Source organism: Pygocentrus nattereri, chromosome 22 (assembly GCF_015220715.1).
Source record: "Pygocentrus nattereri isolate fPygNat1 chromosome 22, fPygNat1.pri, whole genome shotgun sequence".
Lineage (NCBI taxonomy): Eukaryota > Metazoa > Chordata > Actinopteri > Characiformes > Serrasalmidae > Pygocentrus > Pygocentrus nattereri.
The window spans coordinates 14,055,544-14,083,003 of NC_051232.1; the positions used below are offsets into that span (position 1 = coordinate 14,055,544).

General features: G+C 40.6%; 1 protein-coding gene and 1 long non-coding RNA gene across 4 annotated transcripts in view; both read left to right on the forward strand.

The window, feature by feature from the left end:
• Nucleotides 1-9,085, forward strand: part of fbxw7 (F-box and WD repeat domain containing 7) — a 208,714-nt gene extending 199,629 nt beyond the window's left edge. For all 3 annotated transcript variants that reach the window (XM_037532579.1, XM_017713536.2, XM_017713537.2), the window contains 4 exons: nt 118-299; nt 1,669-1,894; nt 4,593-4,803; nt 7,681-9,085. In XM_037532579.1, the coding sequence (XP_037388476.1) occupies nt 118-299; nt 1,669-1,894; nt 4,593-4,803; nt 7,681-7,949 (888 nt within the window). In that variant the 3' untranslated portion in view covers nt 7,950-9,085. The remainder of the gene's footprint in view (nt 1-117; nt 300-1,668; nt 1,895-4,592; nt 4,804-7,680) is intronic.
• Nucleotides 9,086-12,433: 3,348 nt separating this feature from the next.
• The window catches only part of LOC108436816, a 75,012-nt gene continuing 59,985 nt past the window's right edge, over nt 12,434-27,460 (forward strand). The window contains exons 1-2 of the long non-coding RNA XR_001858552.2: nt 12,434-12,791; nt 13,217-13,283. This is a non-coding gene — a long non-coding RNA (uncharacterized LOC108436816). The remainder of the gene's footprint in view (nt 12,792-13,216; nt 13,284-27,460) is intronic.

Genomic DNA, 27,460 nt, shown 5'->3' on the forward strand with positions numbered 1-27,460 from the left:
GCTCCATTATTCATTTGGAGCTTCTTTGTTTGTCTTTTTACGTTTTAATTGCCAGAATGTTTGTTTTAGCATGTCTCAATTCATTTTGGGTTTCTTTTTCTGTTTCTGTCTCTTCAGTGTTTGCGGACGTTAGTTGGTCACACTGGAGGCGTCTGGTCGTCTCAGATGAGGGACAATATCATCATCAGTGGCTCCACAGATCGAACTCTGAAGGTGTGGAACGCAGACACCGGAGACTGTATCCACACGCTGTACGGACATACCTCAACTGTGCGCTGCATGCACCTCCATGAGAAAAGGTACACTAACAATGACACCGCAGCTAGTTCTACATGGGACACAAGTCTTCTTCTACTTGTGAGTGAAACTCTGTAGTAGGCAGGGTCTCAGAGCTGAGTGTTCTCTCCATGATAGTGGTGGGAGGAGGGGATGAAAAATTATATTCTTAAATGATTCCATGTTTTGGTCATATAAATGTTTTCTTGTGACAAACTAATTGTTTTACAGAATGCACCGTCTTTGAGTGGATGCTCATTATAATATGTATATCATGTGATTTCACTGTAGATCTCCTTTTTGCTCCAAATAAAACCCTGAGCACAGAGCAGTAAAAGGCGGGTTATAGCGCTGGTGTGTTAGTATACACACATTACAGCAACACACATTGTGTGTGCGTGTGTGTGTGTGTGTTTTTTTTATTGCCATCTTTTATTCTCTGTAGACACAGAACACAAACGCCTCGGTGATTCTGTTCAGGCCCTCTTGCCTGCAGGCCATTGTGGGGGTCTGGTGACTGCTCATTCTGTTGAATGACCTGAAGCCCAGCTCACTTCACTGGTCACGGAGTCATTTTCATTTTCAGTCCCTCCAGTGACCATTTTTCACATGAAGAGCATGTCACACCATTAAATAAATAAATTAATGAATGACTAAATAATTAAAATAAAAAAGTGGGCCGTCAAATGAATATTAAAATTGTAATGTAATCATGATAAATTGCATAAGTTTGTGTAGTTAATCATAGTTAATCTTTAAAAGCTGTATTTGAGCAAGTGCAATACTATCAGGAAAATGCTACAAAAGTGTTTTTTAGCTGTGTTAGTGGAGTTAATAATGTATAACCCCTTAATAATTTAACCCCTTAATATAATTTTATACACTAAGGATTTTTTTTTTGTCAAAATAATGCTGAAGTTTAAAGGGGAATTCCACCAGTTTTACTAATTTTTTTATTATTATTACTGAAATGTTTGAGATGTCAACAAAGTCATTGAGAGTTTTTGTTCGTAACGATGATGGTTATACAGTGGTTAATCTCAAGAAATAAGTGAACAGTTCTGATGAGGTAAGTTTCTCTAGAATGGAGCAATTCATACAGAACCACTCAATGACTCTGGTTACATCTTATCCATTTAACAAAGTGGAAATTTGGAGAAATCATTGCAATTTTCCATTAACCTTTACATTGTATTACATTTAAGTTATATTGCTGATATACAGCAAGATCATGCTGGGGTCTTTTGTTCATATCATGTAGCTTTAATGGAAATGTGTATTATTTATTTCTCTCTCTCTCTCTCTCTCTCTCTCTCTCTCTCTCTCTCTCTCTCTCTCTCTCTCTCTCTCTCTCTCTCTCTCTCTCTCTCTCTCTCTCTGTCTCTCTCTCAGGGTGGTTAGTGGGTCTCGTGATGCGACGCTGCGCGTGTGGGATATAGAGACGGGTCAGTGTTTGCACGTTCTGATGGGTCATGTGGCAGCAGTGCGGTGTGTCCAATATGATGGCCGGAGAGTGGTCAGCGGAGCATACGACTTTATGGTCAAAGTATGGGACCCTGAGACCGAAACTTGCTTACATACACTCCAGGGACACACCAACAGAGTCTACTCATTACAGGTGAGATGCTGGCACTATTACAATCTATTAACCATGAGGATCACATGATGGAGCACCCTTGAAAATAATGTCATATCTCCCCTTACACTTCACCTAATGTACTACAATCTGTCAGAATGACTGTGTGGATCACATGAACATTTTTGCAGTCCTATCTCAGTCTGTTTCCTGGAGACTTCATGCAGTGCTTATGGTCTGTTAATACACCAACTCATGAAGGGCTTGAATCAACAGAGAAAACACTAAAATGTTCAGTGTCCATGCTTATAAGTAGGTTCCACTGCCACATCCTCCAGTTAAGCTGTTTATCAAAACAATAGCATTATCCTGCCTGCCCTCTGATGTGGAAACGCAACTTCCCGCATGCAGTGACTCTGCAGTTTTTTTTTTTTGCGAGGGCATCACCTTCACGGCCTCAGCAGGCGTTTTCCTGCAATGCAGATTAAAGGACAGATGGGCCTTCTGCTCATACCTTCAGCACTTTTGCAGTATTTGGTCAGGTTAAGAAGAGCTTTCCAGCCTTTCACACGCTCTTCTTTAAGCGCAATACCATATTATTATTATATTATTATTATTATATTACTGTGTACTACACTGGTGATATATGCCTTTTTTTTAAGTTGCTGTTAAGTAACTAGATATACGTTGAGATCTAATATTGCTTCTTTGAAATTTTTGTTTCATTTTATTTGGAAAGCACACTATGGGTACTCTACAGATGTTTAAAATTACTAACAAAACTCAGAGTTTGGACTAGGACCACAGTTAAAGAATTAGGCTTTGTGGCAAAGTCTAATAGATGTAAATACAGAACACTGTTGTATGTGCACAGTATACAAAATCAAATACAATCAAAAATAGTGTTTAGTACTGTGCAATGGTAGCTTTTTATTCAGTCGCACAATTAAATATTCTTAAAATATTCATATAAATTTGTCTATTCCATTTCTCAACCCATTTGGTCCACATTTTTACTCCATCCCGTATCACAGCATATGGGGATGAACCACTATCATACACAGTGACAGTTTACATATTTTTCACATAGAAAACCTTGATTCACCTCTGTGGTTGGTCAGGATGCTCACAGCACGCAATTAAACCACTGTGATTAGTTAGAAGACAGTTGCATATTTCAGCCCTAAAACTAAATGGAAAAATACAATTAATAAGAAAAATTTAAAAGATTACATAATACAATAACATGCTGTGCAGCCCTAGTTTCTATTTTGAATGCAAGTACAGCAGATGGGGTTTTGTTTCAAATCCAGCTATGTTCTCTGATGTTCCCGTCTGTTAGCATGGAGGTTCATGTGGAGGGCTCAGTCATGCCAGCGTACTTGAAGGTGTAAAATGTTGAGCACACTTCTGACATTTCCTGCACAGAGTTTGATGTCAGGGGGGGGTTGTTTATTTGCTTTCAACCGTTTCGTAACGCCCTGAATCGGCGATTTCGACATTCATCCTGAAGGACGCAGTGGATAAGTGGCATTGGCTCATTTGGGTTTCGGGCCGTCTTCCAGATTTCAGCCCCAGCATCCTGCTCTGATCATTTGGGTCTGGGTTGTTAAGAGCTTTAGAGCAATTACAGAAGAAAAGTTTAATCAAATAAAGTAGCATTTAATACAATAAGAAAGGGAGTGAGCGGATCTGGGCTTTAGGCCATTGAGTCTCGTTGTGAAATGAATGCACCCCAGTCCGCCCACTGCTCCTCAGAACTGCTCGTTAGGTCCTTTCACAGCACAAATACTGACACAAGACACCTCACTGTGAATACATACTCAATAATGAGTTTTTACTGCATGTATTGTAATAATAAGCCTCATAACAATAACCTACATTAATCTGCACTTGAGTAAAGCTTCTGTATTGAAAGAATGGCTTAATGCGGACAAAGACAGATAGTCTGGAAAATTGGTACAAAAACATTCATACATACATACATAGCCTTTGTTTGTCTGGTGCACCTGGCATGGAGTTTAAGGATGTAAAAAGTCATTGATCTCAAGGTGGCAAAATTGTTTATAATTTAATGCATTCATTAAAGTCTCAGCCTATTTATAAACATAAAAATGCATAGAAACACATTATTTTTATTATTATTATCATTGGCTCAAATAGCATTTTTTAAATTTTGAAAAATTATCCATATTATTAGCACCTTATATTGTGTGTGTGTGTGTGTGTGTGTATGTGTGTGTGTATATATATATAAAGATCTTTGTTGTATAAATGTATTATTACACTTAAGATTAGCTTTTTTGTTATTATCATTATTATTATAGTGTGAAACTGATCTAAGAGTGATGGTTCAACTGCATTGATTTTGGAATGTTGGAGTTAACATTCTAAAAGTCAATTAAATATGCACTTTTAAATATGCACAAATATGCAGGTTTTATGGCCTTAATAATTTTTTTGTTGTATGTATTTCAATTACTGTGTAAATAGTTCCTTCATTTACATTTGTTTATTCTGTGCTTTTGAGAAATGACTCTGATTCAGACCAAAGGTTCAATCATACTGAAATGGGAGATATCATGATTCACTGAATCGACTCCTAAAGAGTCATAATAGAAATTAATCTTTGAGGCTCTAATATGAATGATCATTAGGCCGTGTTGTCTGTGTTTGTGTTGTTACCATTAGGTCATATGTATTTAAGATGTTCATTGAGAGTCATGATGTTTCTTTGCAGTTTGACGGTATTCACGTGGTGAGTGGGTCTCTGGATACATCAATCCGGGTTTGGGACGTGGAGACAGGGAACTGCATCCACACGCTGACAGGTCATCAGTCTCTGACCAGTGGGATGGAGCTGAAGGACAACATCCTGGTCTCGGGGAACGCCGACTCCACTGTCAAAATCTGGGACATCAAAACAGGCCAGTGTCTGCAGACCCTACAAGGTGAGAACCCAATCTCTCTCTCTCTATCTCTCTCTCTCTCTCTCTCTCTCTCTCACCCCCTCTCTCTCACCATCCCTCATGCTTCCTTTTTCTCAATTTCTTTTCTCGTTCTCTCTCACTTCCTCCATTTCTATTCTCATTTTCTTGTTTTTTTTCTGCCTTGCTTTCTTCTTGTTCACTCTTGCTCTAACTTGATTGGTTTCTTTTCCTTGCCCCACTGCCTCTCTCTGTCTTCTTCTATTTTCTCCCTTCCTCATTTTCTTTTTTCTCTCACTTTCTGTCCTGCCTTTCTCTGTTTCTCTCTCTCTCTCTCTCTCTCTCTCTCTCTCTCTCTCTCTCTCTCTCTCTCTCTCTCTCTCTCTCTCTCTCTCTCTCTCTCTCTCTCTCTCTGTCTATTTTAAAATAATTTTTTTAGTTGTTCTTTCTAAACATCTGTGATGTCTCATTTGAGCTGTATTATTATTTTCTTTTATTTCTGATGGAGCAAAAGAACAGAACACAAGACATTTTTATTACTTTTTCTCCCTATTTCTCTTGCATTTGGGAGTGGGGTTCATATTTTCATCATCTGTCCTTGTGCATGTTTGTCTGTGCCAGTGTGTCTACAGCATATATTTTGTGTATGTCACACACACACTCACTCCTGTATGAACAAAGGCGTGCGCACTAACGAGCAGCACAGAATGACAGAGACTGGAGGATGTGTGGAAAGCGGGGTGAGAGGAGGGGGAGGGGTGGAGATCCCCAGAGGGAGAGAAAAGAAGGAATTTTCTCCTTCATCATTTGTAGGTCATGTATTTGGGTCATTGGGCATTTCATCCTTTCACCTTTATTTAAACAGCTCTCATTGAAAACAGCACAATTTAAACTGTGATAAATACAGAACACTTAACTTTCATTAGCTCTCAGTTACTATTAGATCAGTGGCTCTGAAGTTTCATATGTTTAATTACATTTAATATAATGTGTAAATAAGACCATTGCCTATATAAATATTTTAAATAACTGAATAAAATAAAAAATTAGCACATGTAGAATTTTATGTAAGTAATTTTGTTTGATAATTTACAAAGTGAAACAATAATAAAGAAATACAAGTAATAGTTTTTTTTATGTGTGTATGTGTATATTTTTCCCCTTTGTTTCATTACTTAATGCTACATTTTATTCTGTTTTTATTTCATGTTTTTTTTCCCTTTTGCATATGTTGTTTGCATGTCAACCTATTTCTTTTAATCTTTTGGTAAAACACTCAGTAGATTAGTTTTATTACATAGAATTATAAAATATATAAGTTGCACTCTCTCTCACACTGTGTGTGTGTAATATATATATATATATAATAGACATGCACAGCATGCACAGCCTCTTATTATTATACTACTACAATGAGCTATATTACATGGGCACCCCCTGCCACACACAGTCCTCCTGAGGGAACACTGAAGTGATAGACAGAACAGATGATAAAGACAGAGTGAAGTATTTGGTTGTTTTTTTTTAAAGGGGGTGGGGGGGGGGGGTGGGGGGGGGTGGGGGGGGGGGCGGGCGCTCCTGTTGTGTGTTAAGAAGTGTGTGATGATGTAAAAGGGCTGATTAGAGTCAGCCGTCTTCTCGTTCACTCACTCAGCGCTCCAGTCAATGCTCTAATGCTTCATTAGTAGTTTTAGTCTCTTTGAAATGGAAATCTTGATTTTAATCTTTCGTAGACTCCAGCAACACTAAATCACTGTATTTAAATATTCATAATCTCATTTGCATAATGGCTTTCTCTGTTTTCATTTATTTCTGTTGATCAGAATTGGGTGTTTGCAGATGCCTTGAGCTTTGGGTTTTTTATAGGGATCAATATGATGAACAGAGGCTTGAAACAGGTTGGGATGATGCATGGGTTTGGAATGTCGATAAATGGGGTCAGATTTATTGTTAAATAGAGGTACTTTGGACTTGATGTGAAGTTTTCAGTGCGACAAAATCACATCACCTGTTTACATCCATTAAAAACAACTCCAATAAAAACAAGTGTGAAAAGTCTGGACTGGAATTAGAGATCACAGGCTGGTACACAGAGAGCTCATTCATACAGAGGAAGATAAAAAAACAGATCCACTTCCAGTCATTATTAGTAAATGGAGAAGTGATCTGAGCTCTGATTGAAACACATACAGAGGGATATATGAGCTGGGTTGACACTGCTGTCAGTTACGGCAGCAGGACATGCCCACTTTATTCTCCACACTGACAGGACAATACATTCACACGTACTCCTCCCTCCCTAGTCTCTCCTTTCTATTTCTGCTCTCTTCTCCTTCCTTCTCTCTCTCAATATCTCATCTTTTTTTCTTTTTGTCTCACTGTCTATCTTTCCCCTTTGTCACTTTCTTTTTCTCATCTCTTCTCTAACTTCTGTTTCTTCTCTCACTCTCTCCTCCTCTTTTTCGCTCTCCCTCTTCACTTTTCCTTTTCTCTCTCCTCCTTCCTTCTCCTCTTTCTCTCCTTTACTCTCTCTTCTGTCCCCTGCTTCTCTCATTCTCTCTTTTCCCCGTCTTTCACTGACACTCTCTTTCTCTCTTTCTTCCCTCAATTTTTCTCCTTCTTCTGGTCTTATTTCTTTCTTCCAGTGTTCCTCTTGCTGTCTCAGTAAAACCGTCTCGATTCAATGCCTCAAGGGCACTAAAGCCATTCTGTGCCACAGTATTTTCTGTAACCATGGTTACGCATTTACTCTGAGTTGATGTTTTAATGTTTTAATGTCAGTGCTGTAGCCAGTAGGTCTGTTTAGCTCATCCATCCGTCATATCACTGAAAAGTCTCTGTCTCTCTCTCTCTCTCTCTCGCTCTCTCTCTGTCTCTCGGTCTGTCTGTCTGTCTCTGCAGGTCCCCATAAGCACCAGAGCGCGGTGACGTGTCTGCAGTTCAACAAGAACTTTGTGATCACCAGTTCTGACGACGGTACGGTGAAGCTGTGGGATCTGCGGACGGGCGAGTTCATCCGGAACCTGGTGACGCTGGAGAGCGGTGGGAGCGGCGGAGTGGTCTGGAGGATCCGTGCCTCTAACACCAAGCTGGTGTGCGCCGTGGGCAGCCGAAACGGCACGGAGGAGACCAAGCTACTGGTGCTGGACTTCGACGTGGACATGAAATGAGAACATTTATGGATTATCCATCACCATGCTGGCGAAGAGAGAAAAAAAAATATATAGATGAACCGGGAGGGGGAGGAGTCCAAAAAAACCTGAACTGGGCCTCCTTGCGCAGCTCTGCGGCAGGACCCATCTCTCGCTCGCTCGCTGTATCTCATCCTCCTCCTCCACCTGCCGTGTCATCGCTCGTGGGATGCCCCCTTAGCAACCGTCGCCATGGAGCGAGGTACGGTAGGGGGGTGGGGCCTCTGCAGCAGCACAGCATTCTGGGAAAGGAAGGGCACAGACAAGGAGGATGCTGGGTAAAACGGGGCGGAGCTGCAGCGGCCTTGCACAGAGACTTGGTGAAATTCAAGCCTGATGATGTACAAACATACAGCTTTTTTTTTTTCTTTCCTCTTTTTTGTTTTCTTGTTTTTTTGTTTTTTTTATCTGAACAAACAGTCAACACTGTATGCATGGTGAGAGAGTGGAGCCTCAGTGGTGAATGGGTGCAGTTTTAACAGGAAAAAAAAGCAGAACTGATGAAAGAAGGGGTGATTTAAATGTGGGGATTCAAACAAACAAAGGAAGCCAATCTTATCAGTCCTCATCAATAAGCAGGAGCCCACTCTTTTTGTTTTTTTGTTTTTTTACACTGTGTTATTATTGTTGGTAATTTTTTTTCCCCACATTTGTTTTTTGTTTTTCTTTTTTCATGAGTTTGACACAACTGTGAATTCAAAAATTACTATATTTTTTTCCATTTTCACATTTTTTCAGTCCACTGTTGCCACTAGCAACAAGGCTCAGTATTAAGCTAGATCACATTTTTTCTGTTGATGCTGTTTTCTCTGGTTTTGTTTTTTTTTTTTTTGTTTTGTTTTTCTCTCTGTCATGTTTTTTCCTCCTTTGCAGAAAGATGATGTGCCCTGCTGTCCTCATGTGTCAAACCAGGCTGCTCACGTTGGCTCTCCTCAGTACTAGTGCTTCATGGGAGATGGGGACATTTGTTAATTTTTTTGTTTTCACCCATTATCCCCATGGTTACCCCCCCCAAAAAAAATCCTCCACCCCCCAGTGGCCAAACTGAACTTAATGCTGCTAGACACATAAATGATGAGGTGGAACTGTTGTGTTTTTTTGTTTTTTGTTTTTTTTTTTTTTGTGTTTTTTTTTTTTTTTTTTTTTTTGTTTTTTTTTTTTTGTTTTTTTGTATTTTGCTGGCTGTGACGTTTTAGTCCCAGACTAGATGCTAAAATAAATTTACTTCTAAAGTTTGGACTTCTAAATAAAAAAAAATGACACAGACATGCATATAAAAAAATGAGATATGTAAACAACAAACTTTTTTTTTTGCTTTTGTTTTTTGCCACTGAAACTTGAGCCAAATGTGCCTCTACGAGGCTGAAAAGAGGGAGAATGTCAGACGAGACGATAAAATAACCTGAACTATTTTGACAGTGTGCGTTTGCTAGCAAGACTGTGCGTGTGTATTCGTGTGAGAGAGCGTATGTTGTTCGCACCACATTCCTTGGGACAAAAGCTCTTCAGCCTGTTCTGTGAGGAATTCTTTAATTTGACAGATAATACAGCATTTAAAAGTAGACATCATCTGTCCACGTAAATTTTGCCAGTTGCTCCAAGGGTCTCTCAGAGATGGAGTAAGAGAATGTGGAGAACATGCCACCCGAACCTTCATCAGAGATGTTCCTGCCGTCTACGCAGAAGAAAAAAAAAAGAACGCCAAAAAACCACAATTCGTCTCATTCTCCGACAAACACAACTCAAGCTGAACTGTGAAAGTGGTTTAAACACTGTATATTACAATTCAAAAGAAAACGTGTTCTTTCTCCTCTCTTTTCTTTTATTTATGATCTGGTTTGAGAAATCAGATGATGTTGGAGGTGTTTTTCTTTTTTTTTCTTTTTCTTTTTTTTTTTTTTTTTTCTTTTTTTTTTCCCCTTCCTCAGTTCATGTAAAACTGCCTGATGTTCACAGACAGACAAAAAAGAAAACCTTAAAGGGATTGTCTATTTGTTTGATTCACTTAGAATTTTTATTTTCTTATAACTTAAGTGCAATAAAAAATGTGGGGTTTATTTTCTTTCCTTTTTTTCATTTCAAGCTTTTTTGGTTGTCTTTGTTTGTCACTGTGTGAAAGTGTCATATGTGCCCAATAAAGCTTCTATGGTTTATTGTACTTGTGAATGGATTATTTTACAAAAACGGCAACATGGTCGGGTTCATATTAAGCATAAAAGCTTCCCTTAAGGGCTTCGTTGTAGAGACTACAGTAGTGGTGATGGGAACCAGGGGTTGTGTTGAGAAATAGAGGCATTTTATTTGCAGTCTAAAACCATCAGTGAAACCTATATGAGCCTTCTGAATTTTTCCATGTAACGTTGAGCTTTTGGAGGTGGTCACCCAGTGTTTCACACCAAGCGGTTCTGAATGACTTTGTTTATATCAGACATTTAATCATGCGAAAAAAGCGAAACTCCCATTTAAAGCGATACTCCAGCCGAAAATGGAGAGGAAGTACAAGGTCAGTGTTTCTGTTAAAGTGGCCAGTAATGGTACAATGTAATGAAAATGTGAAAATAACCTGTTTGGCTTTGATCCTCAACAAGAAAGCCGTTTGTGCTGTTTGGAGACACGAGGCCATTCATTAATTTATTAATCCATTCATCCGTCTATCCTTCCATCAGCTGTGTGCTGCGTCACGCTCGCCCTGAAACCAGTGAAGCAGCGGCGCCTGAGCGTTTGCGTTCTGCTGTTGCTTAGCAACGCAGTCGAGTTTCGTTTCTGTGGCAACTACAATGACGGAATATTTTTAACTTTTTCACAAGTACAAAAAAGTACAGTAATAAGAATAAATGTGATTAAAACAATACTAGAAAAAAAAACTCAAATGCGTTTTGTTTACAGGATGTAGAAGTTTCCCTGTCTTTTCTACGGTTTTCGGTTTTAATAATAACCCGTGTGTTCTAAAATGAACCGTTTCTTTATTGTTAATCGATTCGCTGGAGAAACATTCATTTTTCAGTGTTGTCATTAGATGTTATTCCAACCAGTATATTTAGTTTAAAATGAACTAAGTCGATTATCCTTAGCATGAAGTTATTTAGGTCAGTCCGGGTGTTGGAGGATGAATATTCCCGAAGGGAGATCAAGTTTCACTGCTTAATTTTTATTGATACATTTCAGTAATACTCCTCTTTCTCTCAATCTCTCCTCTTTCTCTGTTTTCTTCCGTCCTAAGTTCCTCTTCACTCTTTCTCCTCATTTTCTCTCCTTCCTCCCTCTCTCCTCCTCTTCTCAACCCCCCCCCTTTTTTCACACTCTTTCCTTTTTCTTTCACTCCTCTCCTCCTCTTTCTCATTCTCTCCCCCTCTTTCTCTCTCTTCTCTCTGTTTTCCATCTCGTTCCTCTCGCGCTCTCCCTTTTTCTACTTTTTGAATATAAAACTGAACATAATGATTTTCCTAAGACTTTTATCTTGGAAGTGGTGGGTCATATCACAACCTTGGGAAACTTCTATGTTTATTTACTCTTTTTCCTATTGTTATGGGTAAATGTTATTAATATTAAGTGTTAATTAATATAAATGATATTTATTAATTCATATAAATTATTGTTATTAATAATAGTGAATATTTTATATTTTAAGCTGTCATTTTTTTTGGGGGGGGGGTGTTTTGGGCCAAAACGTCATCTCAAACCTGCAGTAAAACAGTGTCGCAGACATAAGGCAGTATATTCATAACCATTTTTTGTAATAACCTTCCGTGAGGGAGCTTTTAGAGGTATATGTCTGGTTCCTGTCACCACTGCTGTAAATAATGCTCGGCAAGTTTCTCTAGAACCGAGTATTTCGCACCAAACCACTCTGAATGACTTTCTTCATAACCGCTGTGTAGAAATTTTGAAAAATTCGTGGAGTTGCCCTTTTTGGCTGCTGATGGAGCGGTTTTGTGGGTCACGTATCAACGTTACAGATATAAAAAAAGGTTAGTTAACGTTACAGCTGAAACACAAACAATACTTCATAAAATATGAAATATACTGAGGGTCTGTACTGCGGTCACCATCAACCTGCCTAGCACAAACGGTTCAGTGTTGCTATGGAGACCAGCCTGCAGGCTAACGGTTGGTGCTAACACTTGCCGTTATGATACGTTAATAATAAAAAACGAAATAAATTCGTAAATTGTAATTTTTCGTTTCAGTTGTCCACTTTCCAAATGTATATGTCGTTACCATCAAAAGTTCTCCCTGTAACCATGTTAAAAGTCATTGCGGAGGTGATTTAACGGCAGGTTATATTTACTAGATTATGTCGCGCGTGTAACATTTAGTTAGCAAGAAAATTTGGGTAAATCCCAAATGACTCCGTACTCCCTATGTAGTTCACTTTGTAGGTCATGAAAGAACAGTTTCTACACTCAAACTGCACTGTTTGTGTAACGTAATATGAAGCCATTTATCTTCAGCCATAAACTGCGTGATCACCCTATTTAACATAGCTAGGTAGTGCACTATGTGGCTGTAAAAGGCATTGTTTTATGATCTTAGTGCACTACATATGGATGAGGGAGCCATTTGAGATTCAGCCATTGGGACGAGTTTGTGACGAGCAGTTTGAAGTTGTGAATTTAGCTAGAGTAGTTCGACACAGGCCTGCTGCCCTTATAGTTTTACTGAAGAGAATGCTGTTCATGGTGCTTTATTCAGTGGGGCAGTGCAGACTGTGACCCGCCAGGAGTTAGAATTTTTAGAAAGTACCACTGGATAACAATATTTCCAATATAAAACTGCAAGCAGGAGAGCAGCCCAGTCGCAGCAGCAGAAGAATGCTAAAAGGTAGCTAATGCTAACATGATCATTCCGTTCACTTAGCCAGCATTAAAGTTCAGTTATAAGGCAGTAAAATGTATTGTTTATAACGTCTATGGTAAAGTAAATTACACACGTTAATACAGAGTAAAGTTAGTTACAGATGTATTTAGTATTTATAGGAGCATTTTGCATTTAACTCAGAGCAAGTAACGCTAGCTAACTTTTAAGCTAGCTAGCATAATTTAGCCTGAGTGGTTCAGTTGTGTTGCATGTTTCTGTAAATGTGCCTAAAATCTTTAGGTTTATATCCTCTGGAACTCGGCTGGTTTATACTTCATCCACTGTGTATAAAAACCTTGAGTAATGTTTGGTAAGATTTGTAAATTTGCTGCACAGAGTCACTGCACTAATTTCAAATTCATTTCTGCCTATGCCATGTGTTTGTATAGGGGGCTTCATCTGACCAAACCTCTCAGACCTGCATCTCCACACCTGCAGATTACAGGCAATAAGACAGTGAGTAAAGTACTGTCCTCTAATTTCAGCCACTTTATCATATTACAATTACTGTAAGGAAAAATGTAAGCTCCCGATTTAGTAGGCAATTTAAACCTTATTACTGAAAAAAAGCCGATAGGTGGTATCTTTACACTACTTGTACAGAGGAATCTAATAACTGCAGGAAAACACCTCTTAATCATTGAATTCAGGTGTTTCATTCAGTCCTATTACCATAGGTTTATGAAATGAAGCACCCAGCCATGCAGTCTGCCTTTACACACGGGTGAAAGAACAAGTTGTTCTAAAGAGCTCACTGAATTTGAATGTGGTACAACAAGCAAGTCTGAGAAATGTCTTCCTTACTAGATATTGCACGATCAACTGTGAATAGTATTATTGAAAAATGGAAGAGTTTAGGAACCACAGCAGCTCAGCTACGAAGTATCAGTCTACGTAAAGTTTCAGAGTGGGAACGCTGAGTGCTGAGGCGCATAGAGCATAAAAGTCACAAACATTCTGCCGACTGTATAACTGCAGACTTCCAAACCTCCTCTGGCATTACATCAGCACAAAAACTGTGGCAGGAGCTTCATGGTGTGAGTTTCCATGGCGGAGCAGCTGCATGCAAGCCTTATATCACCAATCACAGTGGCAAGCATTGGATGGAGTTGTGTAAAGCACGCTGCCACTGGAGTCTGGAGCAGTGAAAATGTATTCTGTGGGGTCCAGAATAATGCTTCACTATCTGCTAGTCTGATGGATGAATCTAGGTTTGGCGAATACCAGGAAAACATTACCTGCCTGACTGCATAGTGGCAACTGTAGTTCGGTGGAGGAGGGATAATGATATGACGTTGTTTTTCAGAGGTTGGCCTAGGACCCTTTGTTCCAGTGAAGGGAAATTTTAATGCTTCAGCAGACCAAGACATTTTGGACAATTTTATGCTTCCAACTTTGTGAGAACCGTTTGGGGAAGACCCTTTTCTGTTCCTTTGGGATGAACTAGAACGGATATTGCAATCCAGGACCTCTCGTCAAACCTCAGTGTCTGACCTCACAAATGTGCTTCTGGATGAATGGACAAAAACTCCCATAAACACACTACAAAATCCTGTAGAAAGCTTCCCAGAAGAGTGTAAGCTGTTATAGCTGCGAATGGCCGCATTATTGCCTATGGATTTAGATTGGTATGGTATACGACGCTGAACACGTGGACTCAACTTCTTTGGTGGACCCTGGCAAGGCCTGTTCTGAGTGGAACCTGTCCTGGAAAACCACTGTATGACCTTGGCCACCATGCTCTAGCTCAGTTTCAGGGTGTTAGTAGTCTTCCTATAGCCTAGGGCATCTTTCTGGAGAGCAACAATTCTGTTTCTCACATCCTCAGAGAGCTTGAGGTGACATGTTGAATATCCAGTGGCCAGTATGATAGAATTGTAACCAAAACACCAAATTTAACAGCCCTGTTCCCCATTCACACTTGGAACCTTGTAACTCTAATGAGTCACATGACAACAGGGAGGGACTATGACACAATTGCGCACAATTTGGACATGTTCACCGTGAGGTGTACTCACTTGTGCTGCCGCTATTTAGACATTAGTGGCTGTGTGTTGAGTTATTTTCAGAGGACAGTAAATGTATACTGCTATACAAGCCGTACGCTGACTACTTTAAGTTACATCCAAGTTTCATTTCTATAGTGTTGTCCTATCAAAAGATATAATAAAATATTTACAGAAATGTGAGGGGTGTACTCACTATTGTGAGATACTGTACATACATGTGAAAATGCACAAAAGAAGTGTAATGTTATATTTTTGCCATATCACTTCAGGCCTTAGCAGGAGCTCTACTGTTTGCATTAGATGAATTCTCCTGTATAAATCAGAGCCTTTTTTGTTGTTGGACAATAAGCACAGTGACTCATGTTTCATACACATTTCTGCAGATTTCTTGTGTATTTTGTGCCCCACATAATTTCACCCAAACTCTGTGCTTTTGCAGCAGTTGTGCATTTTCTCCCATTATTCCTCGAGTCCTTAAAAAGACTGCCAGGCAGCTCAGCCACATCTGGGATTATGTGCTTTCGCTGCCATTTCTAATGTTACGCCTCTTTTATTCACTTCTGAGGGAAAATAAGGCCTTAAGCTAGCAGTAAATAGCAGCTCTAGTAGTTAAAAACATTAACGCATCAGCAGAAGTGTTCCTTAACTCTGGGAGTGTGCCAGTCGCCTATGAGCAGAGCCGTTTGGAAACCGTTTGGTAAAATCATTCAGTGACTCATTACAGTCATAGTAATTGGACAGGGTATGTTTCCTGGACATATAGAACTGAGCAAAAGTCTTAGGCTGTATGAGAAAATTCTGTGCAAAGTTGTCTATCTGGACAGTAAATATTGTTTGTTAAAAACATTAAATTCAAAACAAAAAAACAATCCATTGTAATTTTATGTTTGTTAGTTTATTATGGAGTTAATTTTGTGCCAAAATGTTTGCGAGAAGATCATGATGTTTGAGAGAGGAATGTTACAGTTTGAAGTACAGCGGCGCTCTGAACACGCAGCTAATGAACTTGAATGGACTTGTCAGCATCAAATGTGCAGGTAAACACCTTCAGATTTGCTCAACAAAACACTCTGGTTTCATTCAGAACTTGCAGAGCTCGCACATGCAAAACACTGGTTTTCACTAAAAACTGTAAAAACTTGCTCAATCACGCTCTTCACTTTCACAAATTGTACATGCGCAGAGATCATTACGGCTCTCAGCTAAACGGTGCACGCTCAACTTTCACATCTGCTTGCTGTAAAATGTCTGAATGTTTGTGTCAAAACTCCAGCCAATCAGAGCTGTAGAGGGGCCGTTCCTGTCAGCGCACCAATCATGGCATCTTTTCTTAGCAGCTTTATGCCATTTGGTCAAGGTACATTCCTGGCTATGGTATTGAGTCGGCTAGTGTGCTTATAGCCTTGACATTAGCTAGATGGCTTATAGCTTTCTAGTATCAAATTAATAGAAATGATTTATCAGTAAAACTCTGTCATAAATAATAATGTATATAGCGATAACACACAACCTTGAGTGTTCTATTGCTTTTATACAACAGTTAAATAAACAAAGTTAAAAAAATGAATGAATTGTTTTAATGTCAGCCATTCCTTCCATCAAATTATAGTTTCTTAACAAGCAGCTTGTTGCTACGTCACAGTAACGAACTCCTCTCACTCGCTGCACAGCCGACAATTTGGTCACACTCTGAAGAGGACACTATACATTTGGCAAATGGTATTGGGTTCATTTCTGGCAAATTCGTGGTTAATGATTTAATGTGCAGAAAATATTGTCTGTACCATTGTATAAACATGTGAGCTATTTCAGCTGCTGTTTTGTATCTGTGCTGTATTTAGAGCTACGCTGTGTTCTGGGAAACTCTGTATTGTCTCCTCAAGTGTATTCATTAATTAGCTTGCAATTTCATTAATTAGCTTTAGCTTCTTTAATCATTCATTTACACTCTCATTTCTGGAGTTGGTTCATACTGTACATTTCCATACGGCTGTTGAGTTAATGCTTATTTCAACTTCTAGAAATTCTCCGACTGGGTGAGTATAATGAAAGCCTGGCTTTCAACCTGACTGCTCTCTGTTCTCTTCTAATGAAGAGGTTTGTTCATTCTTCTCAGATCATTTTAATGATCAGAAACTGTATGAAAATGGCTCATTGAAGCACGGCTCTCTTGGTGGGAGTCCATGGTTTTGAATGTAGTTTTAAGACGGCAATTGAGTATTTATTTCCATATTAATATGGATCATTAAGTCCAGGCTTTAACGAGGTTCAGCCCTTTTTTACAGAAGTCAGAGACTTTGGCTTTGTCTGCTTTAACCATGGCTCAACTTCATGCTGAAAAAATTCCTCTGTAATTCTGTGCTTGAGATAAAAAACAGCCATTCAGAGTGGTTTGGTGTGAAATGTTTCATTGTAGAGAGTCAAATTTCTGGTGGTGGTGATAGGTCAAATTGATCAAATAGATTTGATGTCTACGATGCAAATAAAGCCACTTTATTTACTCTCCAAAATGACCAGTGGACATGTTTTTAGACATATTGCTGGTAATGGTAAAAAAGTAATAACCTTTTTTTTTTTTTTTTTTAGATATTTCTTTGCCTCACAACACTGTGCATGTACAATCCCATTTCCAAAAAGGTTGGGGTGCTATGAAAAATGTAAATGAAAACAAAGTGCAATTATATGCTCAATTCAACTGTATATTTCATTGGAAGTGCTTTGAAGACAACATATCAAATGTTGAAACTGAGAAGTTTTATTGTTTTTTTGAAAAATATATGACTTTTTCATTTAGATGCCAACACCACATTCCAAAAAGGACAGTAGCAACAAAAGGCTGATAAAGTTGTGTAATGCTAAAAAAGCACCTGGTGGTTGATTTACAACAGGTCAGTAACGTGATTCAGTATAAAAAAGCATCTCTGGGAGGCTGAGTCTTTCAGAAGTAAAGATGAGCACTCTGTGAAAGACTGCATTTTTTCTTCAAAATAGTGCAACACTTCAATAATGTTTCTCAACATAAAATAGCAAAGAACATTTTCATCTACAATGTATAATATCGTTAAAAGATTCCAAGCATCTGGAGAAATCTCTGTACGCAAGGGACAAGGCCAAAAACCATTATCTTTGGGCCCTCAAGCAGCACTGCATTAAAACGCATGATTCTGTAGTGAAAAATCATTGTATGAGCTCAGAAAAACTGTCTGTGAAAGTACTTTAGCGCTGTAGCCACATATGCTAATAAAAACTCAAACGCAAAGAAGAAATCATATAGAAACAAGATCTAGGAATCCTGCCACCTTCTCTGGTCCTGAGAGTGCAGTCCAGACCCATCACCTCTGAAAACATTTGGCACATTACAAAATGAAAAATACGACAAAGGAGACACTGAACTGTTGAGCAGCTGAAATCCGATGTTAAAGAGGAATGGGAAAACATTTAACTTTCAAAACTAGAGCAGTTTGTCTCCTAGCTTCCCAAACGCTTACAGAGTTTGTTAAAGAGGTGAAGAAACATAGTGGTAAACATGCCCCCGTCCCAAATTTTTTAGAACATTGTTGGCATCAAATTCAAAATGGGCATTTTTTTTTTCAAAACAATAACATTTTTCAGTTTAAACATTTGATTTGTTGTCTTTGTAATATTTACAATTAAATATAGCATTTAAATGATTTGCACATTATTTAATTTTGTTTTTATTTACATTTTGCACAACATCCCAATTTTATGGGAAATGGGGTTGTATTTCACCACCATGAATGGATTCTAAAAATATGTTTTAGATCAAAACCTTCTCAAACCATCATAAAACAATGTCTCATTAAGCAATGTATTCATAACTATTTCATGTAGTAATATTCTATGAGGGAACTTTTAGAGGTGGACATCTGGTTCCTATCACCACCACTGTCAACAATTCTGACCCCCTAACTTTCAAAAACAGTGCATTTCACACCAAACCACTCTGAATGGCTTTGTTTACATCTTAACCTTTTAATTATGCAAATATTTTGGGTAGAATTCTCGTGTAACTTTGAGATGGCTAGTGAGCCGTTGAGGGAGCATGGGTAGGGAGTGTAGAGGGATGTTTCAGAGAGAGATTTTGGCAGTGAAGATGAGAGGTTTTATATAAAGGGTGAAGGATGAATCCTCTTTGTTCTTTAAATCTGCCCTTAGGGCCACATTCACACAGAAGCACATTCACACCAGTACTGTCACTTTATAAACACCACAGAGCCGCTCTGAGATCAGACTCACCTCCTCTTTCACTGAGGCTGCATTCACAAGAGCATTTCGGTATACATAAGGAAAAAGCATGCATTTGCCACTGAATACAATGAGAATAATGTGTGGACGACCAACAGACACTAACGTGGCAGTGTACAATTTCAAATTGCTATTACAATATCTTACTACTGAGGGTGCATCAGAAACAAATGGGTGTATATGCTAGGAAAATCCATGGATATTATACAATGTAAAATTAAATATGTGGCTGCCATTAAAGTTTGTGAATTTACTGAACAGTGTTATACTTTATTTGCTAATCTTTGGAGATAAACAAAATACATCCTCTACAGAGAGCACACTTCTGCACATTTTAATGCACAATTCCATTTTATTTGGTGAATTTAACATATCAGCACAAAAATAAAATGTAAAATGGTGCTTGTGCAAAAGTCATGGCACATTTTTCCCCCAATATGGTAAAGTCAGCAAATAAATAGAAGTTGTGCACTAATATTTGCAGTGAAATGCCATATTGAGTCCCCCCTCCCATCGACCCACCACCGATGGGAGGGGCAGTAGTAGGGGTGCGGTGCATTGTGGATCGGGCAGTGTCCGAAGGCGTGGGCCTTGGCGTTCTGATCCTCGGTTGCTGAAACTGGCTTTTGGAACTTGGAACGTTACCTCACTGGCGGGAAAGGAGCCTGAGTTGGCGCACGAGGTTGAGAGATACCGGCTAGATATAGTCGGGCTCACCTCAACACACAGCTTGGGCTCTGGGTCCAATCTCCTTGAGAGGGGCTGGACTTTTTTCTTTTCTGGAGTTGCCCATGGTGAGAGGCCCCTCGACTCAGCGCCTGTATGTTGGGGTTTTCCCCGGTGGACGAGAGGGTAGCTTCCCTACGCCTTCGGGTTGGGGAAGGGGTCCTGACTGTTGTCTGTGCTTATGCACCGAACAGCAGTTCAGAGTACCCAGCCTTCCTAGAGTCCTTGGGAGGGGTGCTTGAAAGTGCTCTATTGTCCTACTGGGGGACTTCAACGCTCACGTGGGCAACGACAGTAAGACCTGGAGGGGTGTGATTGGGAGGAATGGCCTCTCTGATCTGAACCCGAGTGGTGTTCAGTTTTTGGACTTCTGTGCAAACCACAGTTTGTCCATAACGAACACCATGTTTGAACACAAGGATGTCCATAAGTGCACATGACGCCAGGACACCCTAGGCCGCAGTTCAATGATTGACTTTGTAGTCGTGTCGTCGGACTTGCGGCCATGTGTATTGGACACTCGGGTAAAGAGAGGAGCTGAGCTGTCAACTGATCACCACCTGGTGATGAGTTGGATCAGGTGGTGGGGGAAGATGCCGGTCAGACCAGGCAAACCCAAACGTATCGTGAGGGTTTGCTGGGAACGTCTGGCAGAAGAACCTGTCAGATTGATCTTCAACTCACACCTCCGTCAGAACTTTGACCAGATATCGGGGGAGGTGAGGGACATTGACTCAGAATGGGCCATGTTCCGCTCCTCCATTGTTGAAGCGGCTGACTGTAGCTGTGGTCGCAAGGTAGTTGGTGCCTGCCGTGGCGGTAATCCTCGAACCCGGTGGTGGACACCCCAGATGAGAGATGCCGTCAAGCTGAAGAAGGAGTCCTACTGGGCATGGTTGGCCTGTAGGACACCAGAGGCAGCTGGCAGGTATCGACAGGCCAAGCGATCTGCGGCTTCAGTTGTTGCCAAGGCAAAAACCCGGGTGTGGGAAGAGTTCGGTGAGGCCTTGGAAAGTGACTTTAAGTTGGCTCCGAAAAGATTCTGGCAAACCGTCAGGCGACTCAGAAGGGGAAAGCAGTGTGCCACTAGCACTGTATATAGTGGAGATGGTGTGCTGCTGACTTTGACTGAAGACGTCATTGGGCGGTGGAAGGAATCGTTTGAGGACCTTCTCAATCCCACCAACACGTTCTCCAGTGAGGAGGCAGAGTCTGGGGACACGGGAATAGGCTTGTCCATTACTGAGGCCGAAGTCGCTAAGGTAGTTAAAAAGCTCCTTGGCGGCAGGGCTCCAGGGGTGGATGAGATCCGTCCCGAGTTCCTCAATGCTCTGGATGTTGTGGGGCTGTCTTGGCTGACACGCCTTGGCTGACACGGTGCCACTGGATTGGCAGACTGGGGTGGTGGTGCCTCTTTTTAAAAAGGGGACCGGAGGGTGTGTTCCAACTACAGGGGAATCACACTCCTCAGCCTCCCTGGTAAGGTCTATGCAGGGGTACTGGAGAAGAGAGTCTGGCTTATAGTCGAACCTCGGATCCAGGTGGAGCAGTGCGGGTTCCGCCCTGGTCGTGGAACACTGGACCAACTCTTTACCCTCTCCAGGATTCTAGAGGGTTCATGGGAGTTTGCCCAACCAGTCCACATGTGCTTTGTGGATTTGGAGAAGGCATTCGACTGTGTTCCCCGGGGTATTCTGTGGGAGGTGCTTCGGGAGTACGGGGTACATGGCTCTTTGCTACGAGCCATTCAGGCCCTGTACAAACAAAGCAGGAATTTGGTTCGCATGGCCGGCAGTAAGTCAGACTTTTTCCCAGTGAGAGTTGGACTCCGTCAGGGCTGCCCTTTGTCACCGATTCTATTCATAATTTTTATGGATAGAATTTCTAGGCGCAGTCAGGGGATGGAGGGTGTCCGGTTTGGTGACCTCAGGGTCACATCGCTGCTGTTTGCAGATGATGTGGTCCTATTGGGGACATCAAGCCGTGAACTTCAGCTTTCACTGGATTGGTTCCCAGTCGAGTGTGAAGCGGCCAGGATGAGGATCAGTACCTCCAAATCCGAGGCCATGGTTCTCACGCGGGAGGGTGGAGAGCCCTCTCTGGGTCGGGGATGAGCTCTTGCCTCAAGTGCAAGTGGCTGGGGAATGGGAGGTCTGGGCCTCATTGCTCAGGATGCTGCCCCCGCGACCCGAACCCCGGAGAAGCGGAAGAGGATGTGTTAACACATATTCTCTTCAAAAATAGAGTATATCATGTGACCAAACTTGTGTTCAAACTTGAGACTGTTTAGCCCTGATTTCTGCGAACATCCAGTATGCTATCGACAGAAGGAGCTACATTTCAGGCTACATTTCCAACTTTCAAGCCACTGCACTACCAGAGCCGCTCTGTGTACAAAAATGATCTTGTCTTAGCAAGGGGTTAGATTGCATTTGGTTGTCTAAATGCTTTTCCTCCAAAGTTCAACTGAGGGTGCAGTGTGCGCTCAATAGATATAAGAAATGTTCAATAATTTTTTTTCATTGACATCTCCGTGCCATTCAAAAAGGGCATCACCAGTACAGCAACTGAGACCCCAACATGTAATGGCATCCCCCGCACAGTTAGCCCACTTTATCCTCAAACTATTAAGATTTTTTTTGTCAAAGTAGTACAACTTTTTTCTCAAAAAAAAAGGACTTTATTCTCAGTGTCACGATTGGCTCCTCCTGCTCTTCCAGGTGCTTTTCTGTTTACTTTCTGGTCGTCCACGTGCCCCTTTGTTTTGATTCTTTGATGTCCTGCCCCCTTGTTTCGCTACTCCACCCCTGATTGTTTCCACCTGTCTCCCGCCTGTCCCTCATCATCCCTCTGATATATAAGCCCCATGTTTATCCGGGTCTGTGTTGGTCTTTGTTTGATTGTTTTGTATGTACTGTTTGGGCTGTTTGGAATTCGGTGTTTTGTTTCGTTATGTCTGTCCGTCCTGCTCTTCGTGTTGGCTATTTGAACCTGGACTGTTTTGACCATGACCCTGGATTTTCCCAGAATAAATCTTGCTTTTCTCAGAACATGCGTCCGCCTCATCGCTCCACGTCACACTCGAAATATTATGACTCTATTCTCAAAATATTACGACTTTATTCTCGAAATATTACGACTTTATTCTTGAATTCTACTATTTTTATTATTTATTAACTGGCCCTAAAATGCTGTTGTAAGCTACATCCCTGATTTAGACAAAAGTAAACTGAAGATGCTGTGTGTGGGGCATTGGAGAATGAGAGAATGCTATCTTCCCATGCTAACTTTTTTAGCAGCAGGCTAACTTGAAGCAGTGCTTCGTCACTCACACAGCACAGCAAGTTGATGTTACTGTAGATCAAACAATGTAAAAAAAAAAAGTGCTGATTTCAGTTTAAATGCACCTAAAAGGAGGACAGTGTTTATCTAGTGTCAGAGAATCACGCTGCATTTAATGCTTTTACACAGCTAGCATCAGATATGTTGTGGTCCTTTCACCCCTCAACCTACTATGATAGAATAGAGCAATCTGCAATCTGGTGTTTGAATACTGTTATATGCTCTGACATGTATGTGGTAGGAGTGACGGCAGTAAGGCAGTGTGACCCATCATTGACCTGTGGAGCCATCTAATGTTTTCCGTTCATATTAAGCCAACATTGTTTAGAAACTAAACAGTTTGGCACTTGTAACCAGATAGCCTAGCACTCATCACTAGGAGCCAGTGCCAGCCAGTAGCAGAACACAAATATTTTTGACCAAACAAATTTAATATAAACAAAAAAACATTTTGGCTAAACTAAACAAAAATTGCTAAATTTCCTTCGGGATCAATAAAGCATCCATCCATCCATCCATCTATGTGTCCTCTCTAAAGCTTATTTATTTACTTCGCATCTGTGTTTTCACAACCATGTGCCTTGTGGACATCAGGACGAAATTTTGTCAACAGGTTTGGTTGACTCCAGCATGCCAGACTAAAAGGCAGTGAAAGTGATGAAGAATAAAGTACGGAGGAAAACTAAAGGAGGGGGTGAAATTGAGGAAAATTCTATTAAAAACCCCTGTTTGAAATTTGATTTGCTTGTTTTCAAACATAGCTGTTAAGCCAAGAGAGCACTGCAGTACAACAAACCAGCAGTATGCATCACAGTGTTTGTTGACGAATACCAGAATGTCCTTGTGAATGCAGCACACAGCAAGCGTTTGGCATTCGGATGCTCTGAATGCAGCTCACTGCTCGTCCTAATTGGATTATTCTGCTTAGAACCCATTGAAGTCTGTGGCGCAGGAGGTGAGGCTGATTATTGTTTGTTTAATTGACGAGTTTACAAACAGCTCGAGCGTGAAGTCAGCGACTATTCAGATGTGTTTCAAAGCGCAGTTCACACACACACACTTCACAGGTCACCTTGAATGAGTGGAAGCAAAGATGAAAACATGCATAACTCTGTTTTCCTTCCATTAAACTCAAGACGATTCTTTTTCTGCCAGAATATAAACCAACCTACCACTTTATTACAAACATCCGCCTTGTATGTCCACTCACTTGCCACTTTATTAGAAACAACCATCTTTTGCATCCTCTCACTGGCCACTTTATTAGAAACACCTGCCTTGTACTTCTACTCACTGGCCGCTTTATTAGAAACACCCACCTTGTGCTTCCACTCGCTGACCACTTTATTAGACACACCCACCTTGTACTTCCACTTACTAGCCACTTTATTAGAAACACCCGCCTTTTGCTTCCACTTACTAGCCACTTTATTAGAAACACCCACCTTGTACTTCTACTCACAGGCCACTTTATTAGAAACACCTGCCTTTTGCTTCCACTCACTAGCCACTTTATTAGAAACACCCACCTTTTGCTTCCACTCACTGGCCACTTTATTAGAAACACCCACCTTGTACTTCCACTTACTGGACACTTTATTAGAAACACCCACCTTGTACTTCCACTCACAGGCCACTTTATTAGAAACACCCACCTTGTACTTCCACTCACAGGCCACTTTATTAGAAACACCCACCTTGTACTTCCACTTACTGGCCACTTTATTAGAAACACCCACCTTGTACTTTCACCTACTTTCACTTACTGGCCACTTTACTAGAAACACCCACCTTGTACTTTCACTTACTGGCCACTTTACTAGAAACACCCACCTTGTACTTTCACTTACTGGCCACTTTACTAGAAACACCCACCTTGTACTTCCACTCACTGGCCACTTTATTAGAAACACCCACCTAGTACTTCCACTTACTGGCCACTTTATTAGAAACACCCACCTAGTACTTCCACTCACAGGCCACTTTATTAGAAACACCCACCTAGTACTTTCACTCACTGGCAGTTTATTAGAAACACCCACCTTGTACTTTCACTTACTGGCCACTTTACTAGAAACACCTGCCTTGTACTTCCACTCACTGGCCACTTTATTAGAAACACCCACCTAGTACTTCCACTTACTGGCCAGTTTATTAGAAACACCCACCTTGTACTTCCACTCACAGGCCACTTTATTAGAAACACCCACCTTGTACTTCCACTTACTGGCCACTTTATTAGAAACACCCACCTAGTACTTCCACTCACTGGCCACTTTATTAGAAACACCCACCTTGTACTTTCACCTACTTTCACTTACTGGCCACTTTACTAGAAACACCCACCTTGTACTTTCACTTACTGGCCACTTTACTAGAAACACCCACCTTGTACTTTCACTTACTGGCCACTTTACTAGAAACACCCACCTTGTACTTCCACTCACTGGCCACTTTATTAGAAACACCCACCTAGTACTTCCACTTACTGGCCACTTTATTAGAAACACCCACCTAGTACTTCCACTCACAGGCCACTTTATTAGAAACACCCACCTAGTACTTTCACTCACTGGCAGTTTATTAGAAACACCCACCTTGTACTTTCACTTACTGGCCACTTTACTAGAAACACCTGCCTTGTACTTCCACTCACTGGCCACTTTATTAGAAACACCCACCTAGTACTTCCACTTACTGGCCAGTTTATTAGAAACACCCACCTAGTACTTTCACTCACTGGCCAGTTTATTAGAAACACCCACCTTGCACTTCCACTCACTGACCACTTTGTTAGAAACAGACACCTTTTGCTTCCACTCACTGGCCACTTTATTAGAAACACCCACCTAGTACTTCCACTTACTAGCCACTTTATTAGAAACACCCACCTTGTACTTCCACTCACTAGCCACTTTATTAGAAACACCTACCTTGTACTTCCACTCACTGGCCACTTTATTAGAAACACTAACCTTGTATATTTCTTTAGTGGCCACTTTATTAGAAGCACCTACCTTGTACTTTTCTCGACACATAAGTTACAGTCTCTGACAATAGCAAGAGAGAAGTTTCTAATAAAGTGCCCAGGGAGCACATTCATCAAATCTGCAGGCGTTTTTTTTCATCCACCTCCTGTAGCCTCACACTGAGAGTGCTGATAAAAGAGCTTTTAACCACACAAATCCATTCATTAAGACATAAAAAGTAAATCCTGATTCTGCTCCAACAGTCCAACCCTGAGAGGTGATTCATACTGGCTCCGTATTAACACAAAATCACATGCACTACAGGCATATTGCATTATGATAAACTTGTTCATCAGAAAATACATTTGTTTAGGATAGCATATGCCTAGAGCAGTACTTCTTAAACTCGTGGGTGCTTGGGGGGCGCTAAAGCGGCTGCATAAAAATCTCAGAAATGTTCATAACTAAAAACATTAGACTTGTTCAAAGGTGCTGGATGTTATTAAGCAATATTAAAATACAGTCAAATGCTCTTGTCCCATGACCAAATTATATATTATGTTGTGAAAAGTTAACCATCCTCTACAGAGAACATACTTAAATATGGTATTTTTCTATTTATTTGCTGGTATTTTTCTATTTATTTGCTGTAATGTGTTACAAAAGTGAAACATATATAACAATATAGAATGTGCCATAACTTTTGCACAGGTAGCATTTTATGCATGGTTTTGTTTCCTAGCAGTGGCACGTACTATCCATCAAAGGGGGCCATTAGACTAAAACAAAAACTGCTGGTGTTCATAGCCTGTAGTTGTGTTTGTAATCTTTATAATAGTTTGTAATAGTTTTTAAGTGTTTTATCGCATGTTTTTATATAAAGTGTTATATAAAACCAAAACATAGCTCTCTACCCCCTGGAATTTAAAGAAAGTGGCATTGTAAGTTTAGCTGGAGGTATTTAGCAGGCTTGAGGCAGTCCATGGTGCTGCATTCAGGCTTACCATCCATATTGATAATGAATGTTTTACTACCAGGCTCCAGAACATGGGAAGGGCCATATGGGGGTTTTAGCAGGCGGTAGCGTACATCATGACACACAAACAGAAAACTTTGCCTTCTGCAAGTCAGCTGGAGCCCAAGATGTTTGGGAGCCATGTTCAGAGGTGGGTACAGGGGCAAAGCTGTTTGGCCTCCTCAGTAATGTAGAATGTTGAGGTAGTGGCATTCAGAAATAAATCTCCAGGCACATGAAGTGTTTGCATATACGCCGGCTTCGTTGATAAGCTCTGCAGATCCTCCTTTGGGGCCAAACTGGTAT